The sequence below is a fragment of the Mizuhopecten yessoensis genome, unplaced genomic scaffold (genome assembly GCF_002113885.1).
Source record: "Mizuhopecten yessoensis strain PY_sf001 unplaced genomic scaffold, ASM211388v2 scaffold716207, whole genome shotgun sequence".
Lineage (NCBI taxonomy): Eukaryota > Metazoa > Mollusca > Bivalvia > Pectinida > Pectinidae > Mizuhopecten > Mizuhopecten yessoensis.
The window spans coordinates 24,226-45,859 of NW_018480001.1; the positions used below are offsets into that span (position 1 = coordinate 24,226).

General features: G+C 39.3%; 2 protein-coding genes across 4 annotated transcripts in view; one reads left to right on the plus strand and one right to left on the minus strand.

Annotated features, from left to right (window-relative positions):
* Window positions 1-14,356: 14,356 nt before the first annotated feature.
* On the minus strand, window positions 14,357-18,852 carry LOC110442095 (extensin-like). The gene is made up of 2 exons (XM_021485532.1): window positions 18,847-18,852; window positions 14,357-16,153 (listed from the first exon to the last, which is right to left on the minus strand). The coding sequence occupies exons 1-2, from the start codon at window positions 18,850-18,852 to the stop codon at window positions 14,357-14,359; spliced, it is 1,803 nt and encodes a 600-aa protein (XP_021341207.1).
* A 1,439-nt stretch (window positions 18,853-20,291) lies between these two features.
* LOC110442100 (probable nuclear hormone receptor HR3) overlaps window positions 20,292-21,634 on the plus strand; it is a 40,713-nt gene continuing 39,370 nt past the window's right edge. For all 3 annotated transcript variants that reach the window (XR_002461986.1, XM_021485536.1, XM_021485537.1), the window contains exon 1: window positions 20,292-20,434. Coding sequence is in view for 2 of the 3 variants with exons in the window: in XM_021485536.1 (XP_021341211.1) it covers window positions 20,416-20,434 (19 nt within the window). In the remaining variant the exon portion in view is untranslated. The remainder of the gene's footprint in view (window positions 20,435-21,634) is intronic.

Here is a 21,634-nt window from a genome sequence, read left to right on the forward strand (position 1 = left end):
ACATAACTCTCGGAAGTTTTTAGCGAAACATTGCTTGGCGCTTCATATTATGGAAGAATCATTAAAACATTTACAACAAAAAGATACTTTTTATTATTTATTTCCAAATGATGTTTTTTCAACCTTTTTTTCGTCGCTATCATGGTTTCATTTAGAAATATGCTATTTTTTGGTAATATGATGGCCGATGTTTTTATGATGCTCAATACTGTGCCTTGTTATGTTGTCACCACCCCGATAAGCAATACTTGGACTCGCCGTAGGTTTACATTGCGGGTCTAATTGATTAAGCAAAAGACGCTTGCCCTTCCGGAACACCTGGTCGTCGTGTTCTCTTTGCATTCTCTCAATGGTCTCCATTGACATAATTCATTTTGTCATGTTTGCCTTAGTTTTCATCAGTTTTGAGGTCGAATTAATATTTTGCTAACCCTTTATAATTCTCTTGTTTTGTTTTCAAATTATGCAATAAATCATAAATACAGGCTCATCAACACATCAACACACACACCAAAGTCAATATCTGCATGCATGTGCATATACATGTAATACGGTACGTACACGTGGATGACACAACCTATAAATAGTGTTAGTTAGAATTATATGTATATACAAAAATACAGGTATATATATTTATTCTTCTATTTTACAACAATTATGAAGCAAGAACGTGTTGGTCCGGATGTAATTGTGCACGGGGTGTCAATGTGGAGGAAACCGGAGTATCTTGAGAAAACCCACGTGGTCGGACAGGTAACCCATTACCTTTTCACATCCGATCGGGGAATCGAACTCCGGCCGACTTGGTGAAAGACAAGTGAGTATTTCACTGTGCCATCCGACCACCCAACGCAAAAAAATGCAAGACCCTTCTTTACTTTCAAGCATTGACAACCATGAAAATATCTTCTGCGTACATACATTTACTGAAAAAATGGAAGATACCATGATTTTTTTTTGGATAAATTACAGGCTCTCGTTACAAGTTAATAACTGAATACAAATTCTGAAGTTAGTTTACCCTTCTATTGTTTCAACACTTGAGGCATCGCTCATGATTTTATGTAACCTGCAGTTTTGAGGCATATTTTTATTATAGAAAAGATGTGCAAACATAAGTACATAGATGTTATCTCTTTGAGGGGATGTCCATCGTAATACCGTGTAGTATGGACAAAATAGGTGGCTTTTGAGGCCGCCCGAGTGTGGGTGGAACCGTCTCCAACATGACTTCCGAAGAGTCGCATACAAAATGTACTTCACAGGATTCAGGTGATTGGTCTACTCTTGGGACGGTCTCTTCTTTCTTCGCAATATCTACAAGAAACATGCTGCACAACTGTGCCCTGGTTACCTCTGCTTCATTGTATAGTGTGTAATGCTACTCGTATTGTGGATTTCTCTTAACGTATGGTTATTTTATACTTTTTATTTTTTTTTCATTCATACATGGCATGACACACCATTTATTTTAATATTACCTCGTTTTGATTATATTAATGTATAAATAAAATTGTATATAATATCATTAATATTGTTTTAATCCGAAGTCCGAACTGATAATTGTGTTATATCCAAAGGTTCGTTGTCAAATTTTGTCTTACTTAAGTAACTTAGTGTCGGCATTTCTGTGTGATCGCACTCCCTGCTGTTTTTTTCTCCATCACAGATCCTATGTGATATCTATGACAGTCGGCTGGTTTACCTACACTTTAACGAGTTAAAGTTTGTTAATGATAATATAGCAAACTGACAATGCTTTACAGTGATGAGATATTGAGTATATTTAACAATAAGGCACACTGACAATGCTATACAATGTTGATGTTTGAGTATATTTAACGATAAACAAACCTGACAATGCTTTACATTGTTGACGTTTGGGTATCTTTATTGAAAAGGCAAACTGACAATGCTTTACAATTAAGATGTTTGAGTATATTTAACGATAAACCAAACTGACAATGCTTTACAATGTTGACATTTGAGTATCTTTATTGAAAAGACAATTTGACAATGCTTTACAATGATGATATATTGAGCATATTTAAGGATAAACCAAACTGACCATGCTTTACAATGTTGACGTTTGAGTATATTTATTGAAAAGGCAAACTGACCATGCTTTACAATGATGATGTTCGAGTATATTTTAACAATAAACCAAACTGACAATGCTTTACAATGTTGATGTTTGAGTATATTTAACGATAAACCAAACTGACAAGATGGATGTGACATAGAGGTCCAGAGACATTTAATCCCTGACGAAGGGCTAAACCCGAAAGCTTGGAAAAGAGTGACTTTCAAGTTCATTAATATTATTACGTTCCCTATTGGAACATATGTTTATAGACAAACTGACAATGCTTTACAATGATGACGTTTGAGTATATTTATTGAAAAGGCAAACTGACAATGTTTTACAATGTTGATATATTGAGCATATCTAACGATAAACCAAACTGACCATGCTTTACAATGTTGACGTTTGAGTATAGTTATTGAAAAGGCAAACTGACAATGCTTTACAATTAAGATGTTTGAGTATATTTAACGATAAACCAAACTGACAATGCTTTACAATGTTGATGTTCGAGTATATTTTAACGATAAGGCAAACTGACAATGTCTTTTTACGGGGTTAAGCTGACAGTACTCTAACGATGAACTTGATTGACGACATATACTTAACGATAGGGCAAACTAACATTGCATTATCTGTATTTAAAGCATTGATATTACCTTAACATGAACGAAGGGACACAACTCCATGTATAACGAGGCACCTGATTTCAGTACTGCAAGCTCCGCCATCCTAGGAGGTCTCACGTTGTACACATAAATGGGGTCTCACGTTGTACACATACATGACAATTGTAGCATAGGGATTTGGGAATTTGTTACAGCTATAATTTGACATGAACACAGGTGTCCATAGTACTTTTACACGTTTAGGGGTTGATATATTAACTTTCTGTAAAATGCCACCCAAATAATAATATATACGTATAACGTTTACCTATAGTTGATCTTAACCCCTAAAACGTGCAAATTTACTCTGAACACCTTAGTTTAGGTCAAAATATAAATGTAACTGATTCTCAAGTCCCTGTGAGTTGTAGGTGACCGAGTGTACGGGATGTTAACCCCAGACAAAGCGACATAGACTGACAGATAAAGTGCTAATCTATACAACGTATTGCGTTACTTACAGTCTCGATAGTGCCCTCCGGTAGTATGGGAGGGAGAATGCTTATCTTAATGTACAGTACTTTATTTACCTGGTAAAGTACTTTTCGCGAACTCATTTAATTTTTGTTAAATACCGGTGCCTCGTACGTAGATATATCGTACGCCATTGTCTACAAAACGCAAAACTATCTGCTGAAACTGCTATTTAATCCACTAAAGTTAATGGTGCATGTATCAAGTTTAAATAAAAAAAACGATGCAATTCTTGTGTTGAAATGTGATATGAACGGAATTTGTCGGGTGGATGAGGACGAGAAGCGATGGGGGCGGTAAACGTGTCGGAAGCTTATCTTCCGATCGGTCAACATAATGTTTCCAATTCCACAAACATAAGCATGTAATTGCAAATATTTAAATGCTGAAATCCAAAATGATACACACAAGATAAATTACTTGTGCAGAAGATAGCTTCCCTGTAATAATTCCGGAGAGATGTCATGAAGATTTTAATCCGTCAAGCTGAGGTATCTTTTAACAATCGTTGATTACCACCTGTGGTCGCTTAAACACAATAGCAAACATTTACTACAATTTTTTCTCATTGTCAACTTCAAATGGAATCCTGGATTTTTTTTTTTTTTTTTTTTTTTTGCGGTGAATAATTAAACGGAAAGGTAACATTCATGAGAGCGTGTGTTTTGTGTCTGGTCACAGATATCATATGTACACTAAACTGTACCAACAATGTACTAATACCCATTTATAATGAGTCGTTATGCGAGTGAAGTTACTTAAACAGGAAACACAGCACGGGTGGCGTTACCTAATGAATATTCACGAAGGTCCAGATTTGTCCATGCCCTGGTACTGTAACTCAAGTATAACAGCATGAGACCGGCTTCTACTGAAACTAAAATGTGACTCCAGTTTAACTAAAAATAAAATTCATCATAGACAATATTTTTTGTATCTATCTGAAGTTCGATCTATGTATCAATATAGTATTCAGTTCCCAGCTGTTCACCACCTCATTATATTAAAGTAAATTTTTCATCGACCATGTTTTTTTAAAGATTTATTTAATTTCAAAACTAACATGACGTATGCGAAAGTTCAAAGTGACTTTATGGAGACGAACATTACTCCTTTTTATCATACGTTTTCAATCACCGCTTTTTTATAGGTCCTGAAAATTCGATTAATACTAACTCAAACTTTGCTTTGTAAAACAAGGGTTCGTGTTATAATTCTACAGAAAAAAAGATGTATAAGGCATCGAAAATGGCCCACTTACAATGCATGTACCAGTGATAAAGAATAACAGATACATGTAGTAAATATATGTTGTCATTATACAAAGTACAATAACAATGGGTGACGTCACAGCATTGTTAATGGGCGGTTTTTTAATATGTACTACTTTTGCGTATTCTACATTATTACCGATTCGAGTATATACTTCCGGAGACGGCAGTTGGCATTACTACGTAACCTCCCTTAAAACGCGTAATATATATGTTTACATTACGCTAAATGAAAACTTGCGTTGAGGGGTTTGCATGTTCCTGCATAGCTTGTGTTGATGCTTCTTCTCTAATTCGTGTCTCATCGCTTGAAAGATGTGTCCTCCATCTGTCTGTGGTCCTGACAACGTGTCAGCCGAGGTCATGTCACAGATTGGGAAAATACCACTGTATTCGTATACACTTGAAAGACTGTACAATAATCAATTATTAAAATAGTTCAAACTGGCAAAAAAAGCAACCGAGGTTTGACAGGTAAGGGTGACAAATAAAAATTAACAGTTTCTGTCTGTTATAAATCGGCACGCGTTGTGAAAAGTAATACGTTGCTGAAAAAGGGCGTTGAACTCAGGTTGGTGGTACTTTTTCGGGGTCGAATCCGACCATCTTGGTGAAGACTGGCGCGCTATCCACTGCGCCACCCGACCCACCATATACGTTACGCACAAGAACACATATACACTGTAGCTTTGACTGGAAGAAAATGGCTTCATTGATGCAAAATGTATATTGTAGTACATTGTTACCAATCATCTATGATACAAAAAAATCAACATACGGGATACCGGGGTAAGTTCTGCCACTCCTGATATTTTAGTTTTTTAGCTCTTATTTACAACTTTAATTTTTGGAAGTTTCGAATTAAGCCATAAAAGAAATTGAAATAAACATTTCAACACAACATATTCTAGATTATCATTAGATAAATTTTTAAAATGTCGTTATAACGAAACAGCGACATTTTAACTTTTGTCGTGATCTCGCCGCGAAATAACGAACGAACGAGATTTTAACTGTACTTTATGTCGTGATCTCACCGTGAAATAACAAAACAACGAGATTTTAACTTTGATTTTTGTCGTGATCTCGCCGCGAAATATCGAAACAACGAAATTTTAACTTTACTAAATGTCGTGATCTCGCTGCGAAATATCGAAACAACGAAATTTTAACTTTACTAAATGTCGTGATCTCTCTGTGATCTCTCTGTGAAATAACGAAACAAAGACATTCTATATTTTAAAATCTCGTTATTTTGCGGCGACACTAATAAGCCACCATAAGAAACAGCTCAGTGGCGGTTAATGTCATGCTTTTTTGATGCTGGGCCTGCTCACCGAGTTAAGCGTGAATGAACCCTAAATAGACAAAGCGTATTTGTCCAAGACTAGTCACACACATGCCACTTGTTGACAATACAGGCAGGGTAAATGTAGACATTTCTTAGAATCTGTTTGACGGTGTCATTATACTGATGTGTCTCTGTCCTAACGTAAAGAGATAATTAAACTTATCTACCTCCATCCCCATCTACCCAGCGCCAACACACTCTCGATCCACCCAGCGCCAACACACTCTCCATCCACCCAGCGCCAACACACTCTCGATCCACCCAGCGCCAACACACTCTCCATCCACCCAGCGCCAACACACTCTCCATCCACCCAGCGCCCACACACTCCCCATCCACCCAGCGCCCACACCAACCCCACCCAACCCCTATTCCATCCACCCAGTGCCAACCCACTCCCCAGTGGAAACCCACTCCCCACTCCCCACTCCCCATCCCCATCCCCATCCCCATTCCCATCCACCCAGCGCCAACCCACTCCCCACTTCCAATCCACATCCACATCCCCATCCCCCCAGCGCCAACCCACACCCCATTCCCATCCACCCAGCGCCAACCCACTCCCCATCCCCATCCACCCACCTCCTATCCAATCTCACCGTGGCCCTATAAATGCATCGGTCATCACTCTACTGACAACAGCACTGGCCTGGTGTTAATTCACCTGGAGTCCCCCACAGCGTTATAACCGGAAATGTACAGGTGACATTGATTAAATATGGGTCAGGTGAGGACATACCGAGCGCTGGACATTGTGTAACTTACCTGGTGAACAGGTATTATAAGATGACCTCGGGGCAGCGACTCAGAACGTTTTACCTGTAAACTCAGCTATAACACCACGTCCTGGTCGCCAGCCAATACACAAACGCTTAACCAATACACATACTACACCTGTGTGTATTAATACTAGGACTTAATTAAGTCGAATATAGGAACATACCATTTTATCTAGCCGTGTATTGGATCTGTGCCCAGTGTGCGTTAAAACGTTTTGCTATAATGTAAGGACAATATGCTATTTTGCCCATAAGGATTATTATATCTCCTTGTGTTTAGATTCGACAAGTTCCATTAAAGGCAGCACGCCTTCAACTTCTACAAATAGTATAGTGAACTTTAATTTCAACCTCAATATCATCGTCGAAGAAAATATCGCAATAGCCGGCATTTACGCTCCTACTTCTACAAGGTACTGGCCAACTTCAACAGTTTGAAGATTAATGTCAGAGGAGGGTTAAGAAGGAAACATGAAGAGTTTTCGCCAGAAATAATTGAATTTGTTTTTACAACGTGACGGTAGAGATTTGATTTTAAAGAGTGTCTTGTCAGGAAATATAATTGCACACTCTTAACATTTCTATGCCCATATTAGACAACGTTTACAAATTTTACTCGAAATTACATAAATACAAAAAGCTGCTTGTTAGTATAATGTATTAGTGTGCAGCCGTCAAGGTGCGATCCGGCTACTAACCCAGTCCGAGCCAGTATCAAAACCACACATAGTTCTTGTGCGGAACTCTTTTTGATATGTCTTTCATGTAGCATTTTAAGTTACACAGCAAATAGAGTATCATACAGCCTTAAGTCAAAGGTAAAGCTGAAAATTGATCTAAACCCCTGAAACGTGTAAAATCAATTATCGATAAAAATGTCACCCCAATGATCATATACATGTATATATGTGTGTGTATTCTGGTATATACCATCATTAGCCTTTGGATGGGTGTAGGGGAGGTAGGGGGGCTCTTTTTTGTTTTTACTGAAAATTGATATAAACCCCTAAACCGTGTAAAATAACTCTGAACACATCAGTTTGGGCCCAAAAATAGCTGTTACACATTCTCATGTCCCTGTGGTTACGAATAATATTTCACGTCCGATAAGGGAATCGAACTCAGCCGTTTTGGTGAAACGTGACGGCGCTCGGCCTGTACTATCTGACCAGTGGGAACACCATGTTCTTATGAAAACATTGGAATGCGATTTATTGTAATTTATGTGACCACAAGCTACGTATGAACGTTTCGAGTTATTTAGGGTCAAACTCACTACCAGATTAAATACCCGAGCGTTAGAGCCCAGTGTTAACATTGTGTGGTCTATAGTCCGGTAAAACACTAAATCAAATATCTTGACCACACATTGTCCAGAGTCCGACCGGTAATATTTAAAGATCATATACACATAATCTGTAAGGTATACATGTGTTATGTACTATTTATGTGTAGATGTGTGTATGTGGCCAGTATAAGTGTGCATTGGTAGTGTGCTGAACCCGGGCCGTTTCGAGAGAAAACAGACCTGCTATATCCCACTGCATGTTAGAAGGAGCGGGTAATGTGTGAATGGGGTCCTTATATCGGGGTTCTATGCTGCGCCTTCTGATTGGTGGACATTAAAGATACCAACGCTGATTCACTTCCGTACCGGCAGCGCTTTAGATCTATAATTCTGTCTCGCTTCCCTACTCTTTAGATCTATAATTCTGTCTCCCTTCCCTACTCTTTATATCTATATTTCTGTCTTCCTTCCCTACTCTTTATATCTATATTTCTGTCTCGCTTCCCTACTCTTTATATCTATATTTCTGTCTTCCTTCCCTACTCTTTAGATCTATAATTCCGTCTCCCTTCCCTACTCTTTAGATCTATAATTCTGTCTCGCTTTAGATCTATAATTCTGTTTCCCTTCCCTACTCTTTATATCTATAATTCTGTCCTTCCCTACTCTTTAGATCTATATTTCTGTCTCCCTTCCCTACTCTTTGGATCTATATTTCTGTCTCCCTCCCCTACTCTTTAGATCTATATTTCTGTCTCCCTCCCCTACTCTTTAGATCTATATTTCTGTCTCCCTCCCCTCCTCTTTAGATCTATATTTCTGTCTCCCTCCCCTCCTCTTTAGATCTATATTTCTGTCTCCCTCCCCTACTCTTTAATCTATATTTCTGTCTCCCTTCCCTACTCTTTAATCTATATTTCTGTCTCCCTTCCCTACTCTTTGGATCTATATTTCTGTCTCCCTCCCCTACTCTTTAATCTATATTTCTGTCTCCCTTCCCTACTCTTTAATCTGTATGTCTGTCTCCCTTCCCTACTCTTTAGATCTATATTTCTTTCTCCCTCCCCTACTCTTTAGATCTATATTTCTGTCTCCCTTCCCTACTCTTTAATCTGTATTTCTGTCTCGCTTCCCTACTCTTTAGATCTATAATTCTGTCTCGCTTCCCTACTCTTTATATCTATATTTCCGTCTCCCTTCCCTACTCTTTAGATCTATATTTCTGTCTTCCTTCCCCTTCTCTTTAGTTCTATAATTCCGTCTCCCTCCCCTACTCTTTAGATCTATATTTCTGTCTCCCTTCCCTACTCTTTAATCTGTATTTCTGTCTCCCTTCCCTACTCTTTAGATCTATATTTCTGTCTCCCTTCACTACTCTTTAGATCTATAATTCTGTCTTCCTTCCCTACTCTTTAATCTGTATTTCTGTCTCCCTTCCCTACTCTTTAGATCTATAATTCTGTCTCCCTTCCCTATTCTTTAATCTGTATTTCTGTCTCCCTTCCCTACTCTTTAATCTATATTTCTGTCTCCCTTCCCTACTCTTTAGATCTATAATTCTGTCTCCCTTCCCTACTCTTTAATCTGTATTTCTGTCTCCCTTCCCTACTCTTTAGATCTATATTTCTGTCTCGCTTCCCTACTCTTTAGATCTATATTTCTGTCTCGCTTCCCTACTCTTTGGATCTATAATTCTGTGTTAATTCCCTACTCTTTATATCTATATTTCTGTCTTCCTTCCCTACTCTTTAGATGTATATTTCTGTCTCGCTTCCCTAGTCTTTAGATCTATATTTCTGTTTCCCTTCCCTACTCTTTAATCTGTATTTCTGTCTCGCTTCCCTACTATTTAGATCTATATTTCTGTCTTCCTTTCCCTTCTCTTTAGTTCTATAATTCCGTCTCCCTTCCCTACTCTTTAGATCTATAATTCCGTCTCCCTTCCCTACTCCTTAGATCTATATTTCTGTCTCCCTTCCCTACTCTTTAATCTGTATTTCTGTCTCGCTTCCCTACTATTTAGATCTATATTTCTGTCTTCCTTTCCCTTCTCTTTAGTTCTATAATTCCGTCTCCCTTCCCTACTCTTTAGATCTATATTTCTGTCTCGCTTCCCTACTCTTTAGATCTATATTTCTGTCTTCCTTTCCCTTCTCTTTATCTTTAGTTCTATAATTCCGTCTCCCTTCCCTACTCTTTAGATCTATATTTCTGTTTCCCTTCCCTACTCTTTAGATCTATATTTCTGTCTCCCTTCCCTACTCTTTAATCTGTATTTCTGTCTCGCTTCCCTACTCTTTAGATCTATATTTCTGTCTCCCTTCCCTTCTCTTTAGATCTATATTTCTATCTTCCTTCCCTACTCTTTATATCTATATTTCTGTCTCCCTTCCCTACTCTTTAGATCTATATTTCTGTCTTCCTTCCCTACTCTTTAGATCTATAATTCTGTCTCCCTCCCCTTCTCTTTAGATCTATATTTCTGTCTTCCTTCCCTACTCTTTAGATCTATATTTCTGTTTCCCTTCCCTACTCTTTAATCTGTATTTCTGTCTCGCTTCCCTACTCTTTAGATCTATATTTCTGTCTCGCTTCCCGACTCTTTATATCTATTTTTCTGTCTCGTTTCCCGACTCTTTATATCTATTTTTCTGTCTCGCTTCCCGACTCTTCCCGTTATCGCCCTATGCATCCTTTCATATAAGGATTGAATGGTATTTTTTCACAATTTCATACCGGCATGTATATTGAAAAATACTGTTAAATCCTTTTATTTCCATTGTATATTTTTAGTTATTATTGACCTAAATAGAAAGATTCCCTTATATTTTCGATATTCAAGTGTCTCTGTCGTCAATGCAAACGAGATTCCTGGCAACCTAACGTCATCAAAATGTTTACTTCTAACGGCTGTCTCATGTTAATCGAGGCAGGGGGAGAAGTTTCAAAACGACGCTGATCCAATTGCGTTCACAGCCCTATGTATTGCAATTTCTTTTGGCAATGCTTATAATAATAATTAATAATAATATAGAACATTTGATATAGCACCCTATATAACTAGAATAAGCCACTCTAAAGCGCTTTACAGTATACAGATATACAATTTATACAATCGATACAATTACAAACATAAAAACAAAAAACAATGTAGTATAATACATTAATCAATACAATTCTGAGGAATTCGCAGAAGCTGCTCTGACGCTAACGCCTAGTCATATGCCACCTGGCTAATATCTCCCTATGTGTATATGCCTGCGTGTGTGCTGGAAATGTATTGTGTTCTGTTTGTAGTGGGACCGTGCTTCCAACAGCATCATTTATATATACCACCTCACTTGACTGCTACAGCACAGATACCGCAACATCCACCCCGGACAATGTTATACTCCACCTGGGTTGTTGGAGTTATAGAAGAATTTGCAGTGGAATGTAAATATACAATCCTGGCTGATGCAGGGACGTCCACTCCCAATAAAACAAGCCCTAGTGCATATAGATAGAGTGTGCATCTCTATAGATATGTGTATCATGACGAGCTCTTTGTGATACTATGTGTACTTATATAATTGATACATGGGCGTATGAGTGACAGCATGTCACAGTATTGGTGGTAAGTGTGAGTGACAGGTAGAGTATCTGTAAGAAACGAGGTGTGATTTATTATGATTTATAATGTACGATAGTGTGTGTCTTCTGTGATAGACATATGCATCAAGTTACATTTCAGAACAAAGTAAACGCCGTTATGTTATTTCATCCAACAAATTACAACGCAGGTGGCTAAGATTGCCCAAACAACCAATGGCTCAGAATGAAGAAACCTATTTCAGATATGAAAGAAATACCGCTCAGTGAGTGACGAAATACCAGTTATGGGAAACTAGGAGAAATAACCTCTGACTGCTGTGGGACGCGATTTATATAATATTCAAGTTATTAAAGACGGGTACACTTTAATTGCAGACATCTTTGATTTAATTAAATTGGCGGTATCTCCAATAAAAGTGTCTTCAGTTCCTTTGAGAGTAGGTTCAGTTCAATTCTACTAGTGTTCAGTCAAGCATTGTCAGATGGTGGGCTGATCAAATCGCCCTTCGTCCGTGGTCCGTCCGTCCGTCCATCCTTAAACATCCTTGTTATCGCTATTTCTCGAAAAGAACCGAACGGATCTCTCTTGTTACATAGTTGTGCATTTTTTTATTTTTTGCCTAATCAGGAAAAACAAGATAGCCGTCTGGAAGCCATCTTTGATTTTGAAAGTTCAAGATTGTTATCGCTATTTCTGAAAAAGTACTTGACATATCATTCTCAAATTTCATATTGTATTAATTAATATTCCCCTTGGTCCATTCGGGTTGTTTTCTCTCTACTTCTAACAATCCCTTATTTCCTAGAACCTTGCTTGACAATACCCCACTTTTGGTTTTAAGATCGAGCGTTCGCCCAGGTGAGGAAGGCAATGGGTTCTGTCCCTTAACGTTCAGCATTAAGGGTAATGGCAACAAATGGTTCACCCATTGTCAGTATAATGTTACCAGGCGGAATGCTGTGCTTTGTGCCTTCAGCATGGTATTTCAGTGAGATAGCACTATAAAGTCGGCATCGGCTCTGCGCTATCGCAAGGAGGCAAGCACACAACATACCCTGCCTCATACACACATAGCACGCATACACAACACACATGGATGCACGTCCTTAAATGCACTTAGCTGTTAATAGGACGTTTATCAAATTAAACCAAACGAAACCATTGTGTTTTATTTTGGGACTGATTGGAAAAACAGGATGACCGACAGTCAGCCAACCTGAATTTTGATTTTAGTATTTAACTGCGTGTCGTAAGAGGCGACTGTAATAAGTAAGTACGGTGAAGAAACCGAAATAGATCTGCTGCCCCCACTACTTCGTATCTTCATCTTTTCTTTTCGCACATTTCTGCTCCTTTCTTTCAAACGGTGTGTCAAAAAGCGCCCCACTTCATATGACACAGAATGAACCATATACATACAAACCTATATTGTTCCGCACCACCCACACACATGCACTGGTGCACCACCCACACACATGCACTGGTGCATCACATGATATGCCCCCCCCCCCCCCTACGAATACTGCGCATTTGTAATACTGCACATTGTGTACCGCAGACAAACATACTGTACTCTTATTTATACAATACCCCTGTAGCGTTGGGCGAGTTCATTGGCACTTTACGAGATCCCGAAAGTGTGTAATGTATTGTTATTAAACTGTGAAGTGTCAGATTGAGTTATAGTTCGGCATTGTATAGATTGAGATTTAGTTCGGCATTGTACAGATTGAGATATAGTTCGGCATTGTATACATTGAGATATAATTCGGCATTGTATAAATTGAGTTATAGTTCGGCATTGTACAGATTGAGATATAGTTCGGCATTGTACAGATTGAGATATAGTTCGGCATTGTAAAAATTGAGTTATAGGTCGGCATTGTACAGATTGAGTTATAGTTCGGCATTGTACAGATTGATATATAGTTCGGCATTGTACAGATATATCTATATTCCGGCACTGCACAGATTGAGTTATAGTTCGGCATTGTATAGATTGATTTATAGGTCTGCATTGTATAGATTGGGTTATAGTTCGGCATTGTACAGATTGAGTTATAGTTCGGCATTGTACATATTGAGTTATAGGTCGGCATTGTACAGATAGATCTATAATTGGGATATAGTTGAACAATTTACGTTCATTACACTGACTTTTAAGTATCTCCACGTGATGGGGTACACCACGTTCAGCCTTAATCAAAAATCAAACTAATGGCTTTCTAATTTTTAACGCCGCCATCTTTACGTCAAAACTAAATTTATAAAAAAAACTGTGTTAAGTGTGACGTTACGGTGCCGTGACATGTATTGACCTTATTCTGACGTTTGACAATGGTGCTATTTGATGAGATAAAATGAAAACTTAATTTAACATGGGTTCGTGTATTGACTGTATTACTGTATTACATCAGGGCAGATACGTGGTAAATATTCCCTGTATCGGTTCATAAAAAGTACAAGCTATATACTTCATCGTCAATTACCCTTCCAGGTAAGTGATAGCAAACATGTATCACCATTTTAATGTAGGAACAGAAACCATTTTGGTATAGGCGTGCTTATTAGAAACACAGGTATCTATGAGATTTAGCTTAATTTCAATAATAACTCAATTTTGGTATGTGTACTTTTTCACCTATCGATTGTACCTGTTATACGGCCTTATCTCAGCGTGCCGCTGTCTGACCGGACGACCCTGTAATACCGTCTGATAGTGGGAAAGGTATCTGTATACTGTCAGGTCTGAACGAAACAGAAATGTCCCTATATTATCTCTAAAGGTGTGTCTGTGCCGTAATGTGCGACACGACCATTTGTTTATCATTTGAAGATATTATGTTAGAGTTTTGATATACAGGGTGTATTGGTACCTGTCAGGTAGTGGTGCAGACACCAGCCATGGGGATGGTGGGGTGGGGATGGCGTAGTGGGGATGGTGGTGCACGGCCCCTTTTGGAATAATAAGGGTGTTTCCACGAAAATGTCCTCGCTGGGACGGAAGAGGTGGATGAGGGGTGGGGATGGTGGAGGTGGTTGGGGTGTTAACGAAAGAGGTAAATGAGGGGTGGGGATGGAGGAGGTGGTTAGTGTAGGGATGGAGGGGGTGAATGGGGTGTTAACGAAAGAGGTGGGGTGGGTGGGGATGGAAGAGGTGGATGGGGCAGGGACGGAAAAGGTGGGTGGGTTGGGATGGTGGAGGTGGATGGTGTGGGGACGGAAAAGGTGGATGCGGTTGTGATGGAAGAGGTGGATGGGGTAGGGATTGAAAAGGTGGGTGAGTTGGGATGGTGGAGGTGGATGGGGTTGGGATGGAGGAGGTGGTTGGGATGTTGACGAAAGAGGTGGATGGGGTTGGGATGGGGGGGGTGAATGGGGTTTTACCGAAAGAGGTGGGGTGGGTGGGGATGGAAGAGGTGGATGGGGCAGGGACGGAAAAGGTGGGTGGGTTGGGATGGTGGAGGTGGATGGTGTGGGGACGGAAAAGGTGGATGCGGTTGTGATGGAAGAGGTGGGTAGGGTAGGAATTGAAAAGGTGGGTGAGTTGGGATGGTGGAGGTAGATGGGGCAGGGACGGAAAAGGTGGATGCGGTGGGGATGGAAGAGGTGGGTAGGGGAGGAATTGAAAAGGAGGGGGAGTTGGGATGGTGGAGGTAGATGGGGCAGGGACGGAAAAGGTGGATGCGGTGGGGATGGAAGAGGTGGGTAGGGGAGGAATTGAAAAGGAGGGGGAGTTGGGATGGTGGAGGTAGATGGGGCAGGGACGGAAAAGGTGGATGCGGTGGGGATGGAAGAGGTGGGTAGGGGAGGAATTGAAAAGGAGGGGGAGTTGGGATGGTGGAGGTAGATGGGGCAGGGACGGAAAAGGTGGATGCGGTGGGGATGGAAGAGGTGGGTAGGGGAGGAATTGAAAAGGAGGGGGAGTTGGGATGGTGGAGGTAGATGGGGCAGGGACGGAAAAGGTGGATGCGGTGGGGATGGAAGAGGTGGGTAGGGTAGGAATTGAAAAGGTGGGTGAGTTGGGATGGAGGAGGTAGATGGGGCAGGGACGGAAAAGGTGGATGCGGTGGGGATGGAAGAGGTGGGTAGGGTAGGAATTGAAAAGGTGGGTGAGTTGGGATGGTGGAGGTAGATGGGGCAGGGACGGAAAAGGTGGATGCGGTGGGGATGGAAGAGGTGGGTAGGGTAGGAATTGAAAAGGTGGGTGAGTTGGGATGGTGGAGGTGGATGGGGTTGGGATGGAGGAGGTGGTTGGGATGTTGACGAAAGAGGTGGATGGGGTTGGGATGGAGGGGATGAATGGGGTGTTAACGAAAGAGGTGGGGTGGGACGGGATGGAAGAGGTGGATGGGGCAGGGACGGAAAAGGTGGGGTGGGTGGTGATGGAAGAGGTGGATGGGGTAGGGATTGAAAAGGTGGGTGAGTCTGGATGGTGGAGGTGGATGGGGTTGGGATGCAGGAGGTGGATGGGGGCTGGATGGAGGAGGTGGATGGGGCTGGGATGGAGGAGGTGGATGGGGTGGAGAAAGAAGAGGAGGTCGGGCTGGGGACGGAAAAGGTGGGTGGGTTGGGATGGTTACGGTGGATGGGGTCGGGATGGAAGAGGTGGATGGGGTTGGGTTGGGATGGAAGTTGACTCTATTATAAATATACACGTCTGTATTTTACATACCGGATAATATCTCAGTGGACTCTTTTATAAATATACACGTCTGTATTGTACATATCGGATAATATCTCAGTGACTCTATTATAAATATACACGTCTGTATTGTACATACCGGATAATATCTCAGTGGACTCTATTATAAATATACACGTCTGTATTGTACATACCGGATAATATCTCAGTGGACTCTATTAGGAATAAACACGTCTGTATTGTACATACCGGATAATATTTCAGTGGACTCTATAATAAATATACACGTCTGTATTGTACCTACCGGATAATATCTCAGTGTCCTCTATTATAAATATACACGTCTGTATTGTACATACCGGATAATATATCAGTGGCCTCTATAATAAATATACACGTCTGTATTATACATACCGGATAATATCTCAGTGGACTCTATTATGAATATACACGTCTGTATTGCACATACCGGATAATATTTCAGTGGACTCTATAATAAATATACACGTCTGTATTGTACATACCGGATAATATCTCAGTGGCCTCTATAATAAATATACACGTCTATATTGTACATACCAGATAATATCTCAACGGACTCTATTACTAATATACACGTCTGTATTGTACATACCGGATAATATCTCAGTGGACTCTATTATAAATATACACGTCTGTATTGTACATACCGGATAATATCTCAGTGGCCTCTATAATAAATATACACGTCTATATTGTACATACCAGATAATATCTCAGTGGACTCTATTATAAATATACACGTCTGTATTGTACATACCGGATAATATCTCAGTGGCCTCTATTATAAATATACACGTCTGTATTATACATACCGGATAATATATCAGCGGACTCTATTACTAATATACACGTATTGTCATATTGACGTACAGTGTACGTTATTCGCAGATCGACTATTGTCTGTAATACTCAGTAAACAATGAACAGTTTGGTGGATCGTTTGACCGTGGTATATACGTGTGTGATATGCACGTGTAAGAACACCGCACGTGTAAGAACTCGGCACGTCCGGACTTTGTTCTTAACACGCCAGATTACAACTGCAGCATATATGAGTTATCTTGACACTAATTTGGATTTTTTGATACAAAGCAGATGTGGCGTTCCTTGTCACGTGACATGAAACCGACATAACTGTTAGTTTCGCTTTCGTTACACGATACTTATTGTACACGCACTTCACTTCAATGATAAAAGCGTTCAGACTTTACTAACACTCACTTCGTTCTTATTATTCAGGTTATAATGCCTGGATTTACATGTGAAATTGAGCGAGCAGTGCCTGTAATACAACCTGTTTTATTTATTCACTATCTCTAAGGAATACAGCGTGCACGTGTATACAATACGTCTGTGTACTCCTCTGTTCCTGTACGGTATTACCGGGGTCGGGAACTCCACGTTAACTTATATACATACGAAATATTTTCAATAAGATTCATCAGATTGCGAAATACGTAATATCAAAGATTTACTTTATACACAAACAATGTACGTATTAAACGTATCGTACACGTTTAATACGTACAAGTGTTTGTGCATAAAGTGAATACAGTTTTATCAACTTATCCACCCCTGAAGACACATTTGAACTCTTTCTATTCATAGGTTGGAATAGTTCAGTATGCAATTTCAGGGTGAATGAGTTAACTTCATCTTTCAAGTCTAAGGGTTCGTCTGAAAACCCATAATATTCCCTGTATCCTAATTATATTTTCTCATGTCAGAATCAAATTCTGTGTACGTGCTACCTTGGCTGTGTATGATACGAATTCCTGTGATCCCAGAGTAAAGGTGAATCGCGCGGCAGCGCAACAGTAAACTTGATCGCCTTTGATTTCAGGGAAGCTCTGATACCTATCAATAATGTCATTTGTTTCGTTTTGATATAAAAATAGCATTTTAACATTACAAAATCGGTATTGTGATCTCAGTAAACAAGGCGAATACCATATACTGACACCCACACACATGCCCTTACTGACAAACACACACATGACATTACTGACACACACACACACATGACATTACTGACACACACACATGACATTACTGACACATGCATGACATTACTGACACACACATGACATTGCTTACACACACACACACACACACACACACATGACATTACTGACACACACACATGACATTACTGACACACACATACACATGACATTACTGACACACACACATGACATTACTGACACACACATGACATTGCTTACACACACACACACACATGACATTACTGACACACACACATGACATTACTGACACAAGCATGACATTACTGACACACACATGATATTACTGACACACACACACACATTACATTACTGACACACACACACATGACATTACTGACACACACATGACATTACTGACACACACATACATGACATTACTGACATGCACACACAAGACATTACTGATACACACACACATGACATTACTGACACTCACACATATGACCTAACTGATACACACATACACATGACATTACTGACACACAAATACATGACATTACTGACACTCACACACAAGACATTACTGAATCACACACACCCACACCCAAACATGACATTACTGACACCCACACACATGACATTGCTTACACAAAAATACATGACATTACGTATACACTCACATGCATGACATAACTGACACACACATGACATTACTGACACACACACATGACATTACTGACACACACACACATGACATTACTGACACACACACATATGACCTAACTGATACACACACACATGACATAACTGACACACACACATGACATAACTGACACACACACACATGACATTACTGACACACACACACATGACATTAGTGACACACACATGACATTATTTTTAGACATTATAAGTTTTACCAGGTGTAAATTAGCTTTATGGTTATCAGTTGCAAGACATATCTGTTTGAAATGCCCTGATTGTTCAAATAATAGTTAAGAGTTAACTAGTGGTAACGGATTTGAAATATGAATTCATGTGAATATCAGTATCTCAATTAATAATATAAATATATCTTGTTCTTGTAATATTTGAAAATCTTTATTTGAAATTAAAAAAAATCTATATAATTTCATTTCTATTTTGTTCTTATATGTGTAATATGTGTGTTTCAACCATATGTATAATAATAATATATTCCAAATGAGCAAATGTCTACATGTTAAAACATCAATGTTGATATCTAATTAAAATTATAATGAAGAATGATATATATATATGAAGTTCAAATATGTAGATCTTGAGTTATCTTTAGTTTCTAGTAGATATCTGTAATTGATTGGATATATTGATCTCTGTGTAGACATATTAATGTACAATTTTAATCGGCGGTATTTCCATAATTGCCCCCATATGTGCGAGATCACGTATACGTTTACTGTGACGTTTGTACATTTACTATTCATAAATTAATTTACAAACATTACAAGGGAATCGGACCACTCGCGTGAATGAATCTTTAAACCACTGAACCGTACTACTCATATATATATAATTGAAGCCACACTACAGACTCAATTGAAATTCAGAACGAATAATTTTCATGAATGGCCCTAGTCTAGATCTGTCAATATGTGGAATATTTGGCCTCAGAATCCGATCGGACGACATTCGCATCAATTACGTATTGTATCATCCAACATCTGTGTCGTTACTTGTACACTAACTATAAATACAATGCTAGATCACTTGAACGATCGCTGATAACCTCTCGGGTTCGATGACCGACCGAACAAACCCTAACACACTAGCCATTACGTTAGTCCAACTTTCTACGTATGTTTCTTGATTGGCATGCAATGTGCGCGAACAGCGACATCTAGCGGATGTCCGACCGAAGCACATCGACTTGCTCCAGTTATCAGTGCACAGCAAATAGTCTCGAGTAAATATGACAATTACTCGATTATTATTTGTTATACGCACGATCTCACATAGTATTTAGATTAATTATAACGATTTAAAAGTGAAACCTTTTAACTGAATCGAATAACGACAAGAGAGAAATTTCTCAGCGTAGGAAACCTAAATGCTAATAAGGCTTTCGATAATGTATGTGACCTGCTAGCATTAATACAAAAGTTATTTTTGGAACTTTAGCCCGTACGGATGTTGACTATCCGAGAAGCCGTTTATTTAGGTCGGCTAGGGTCTTTCTAGGGGAAGATACATGCATGTGAGGTCAAGCCATGACAACCAATATGAAAGGTATGTATACTCATATAGGGTCTCGGGAACTATAGCTGGACTCGCCAGCATGGATATTTCTTCTAGATTGTGGACGTGTGTCGAAGAAAAATGGCGCTAAATATCCGTAGCCATGTGTGTATATTTCGTCTAAATAAATGCACTTTTTATGCATACACGTATATGCAATTTTAATGTTATGCTCGAAATGCAAAAAAATAATTATTATTGTATATGCATGTTGTAATTTATATGTATAATTATTTATCAGTTGTGGAAAAGCGTGAGATTTGTGCCTCGATTAGATTTCTCCTGTGGGTGCCCAAGCCAGCAGTCAGCTGGTTTTGCTAGCTTCGTAGAGCAGAGCAGAACGACACACCCCCTACAAAACACGGATTTGCCACATTCGTGGAACCGAAGTAAACCCACTTCTGTTCACAAATGCCATTTGATCGTTGATTTAACAACATTTTATGGTACTTTTCTTCCCCACGCTGCGTCAATACGCGGTGAAGTCGTATGTTTACAGAGTGTTCTAGCGGAGAAACGTGAACTTTGATATCTGGATTGGACGAGTCCATTTCGCAAAATAGGGGTGTAGCGTTTAATTGATAGTTACGTTACCGTACAGGAAAACGATATTATCTAAAGCTTGAAATTTAAAGCACCCTTCACACTTTTGTAAATATGAATGAATCCCCTGAATTTTAAATAGAGAAATGTTTTGTGTATAAGAGACGGTCGTTGTATAAAAAGCAGGAAACCAGATACGTTTTCTTTCATTTCTGGTTGTATACAAAATTGCCATGGGTGTTGTTCGGAGTTAATGGGACACTTTTTTCGCCCAGTACAGCAAAAATCTTGCAATGAATCTGGCATTTTAAATTGTTAATGTACAGTGATCTGCTGTGTCAGTGAATTAGTTCACATATGAACTTACAAACAAAAAATGGAATGCACAGCAGTTTTTACACTAAACTATATCATAAATTAATGTAATATAACTGGATGGTGTTAATTGATTATCAGCTGTTCATATATCCGTCAATTAAGTTCTGTTCATTACCAGGATCTATTAAGATCCACAACACCAGGCTTAAAATCACAACTATGAAAAATTTATATTCAGAAGTTGAATGTATTAAGCTTGATGACTTTTGTGACAAATCAATTTAATACTTATGTCGGTAAAAGAATTCTCCCCCCCCCCCCCCCCCCCCC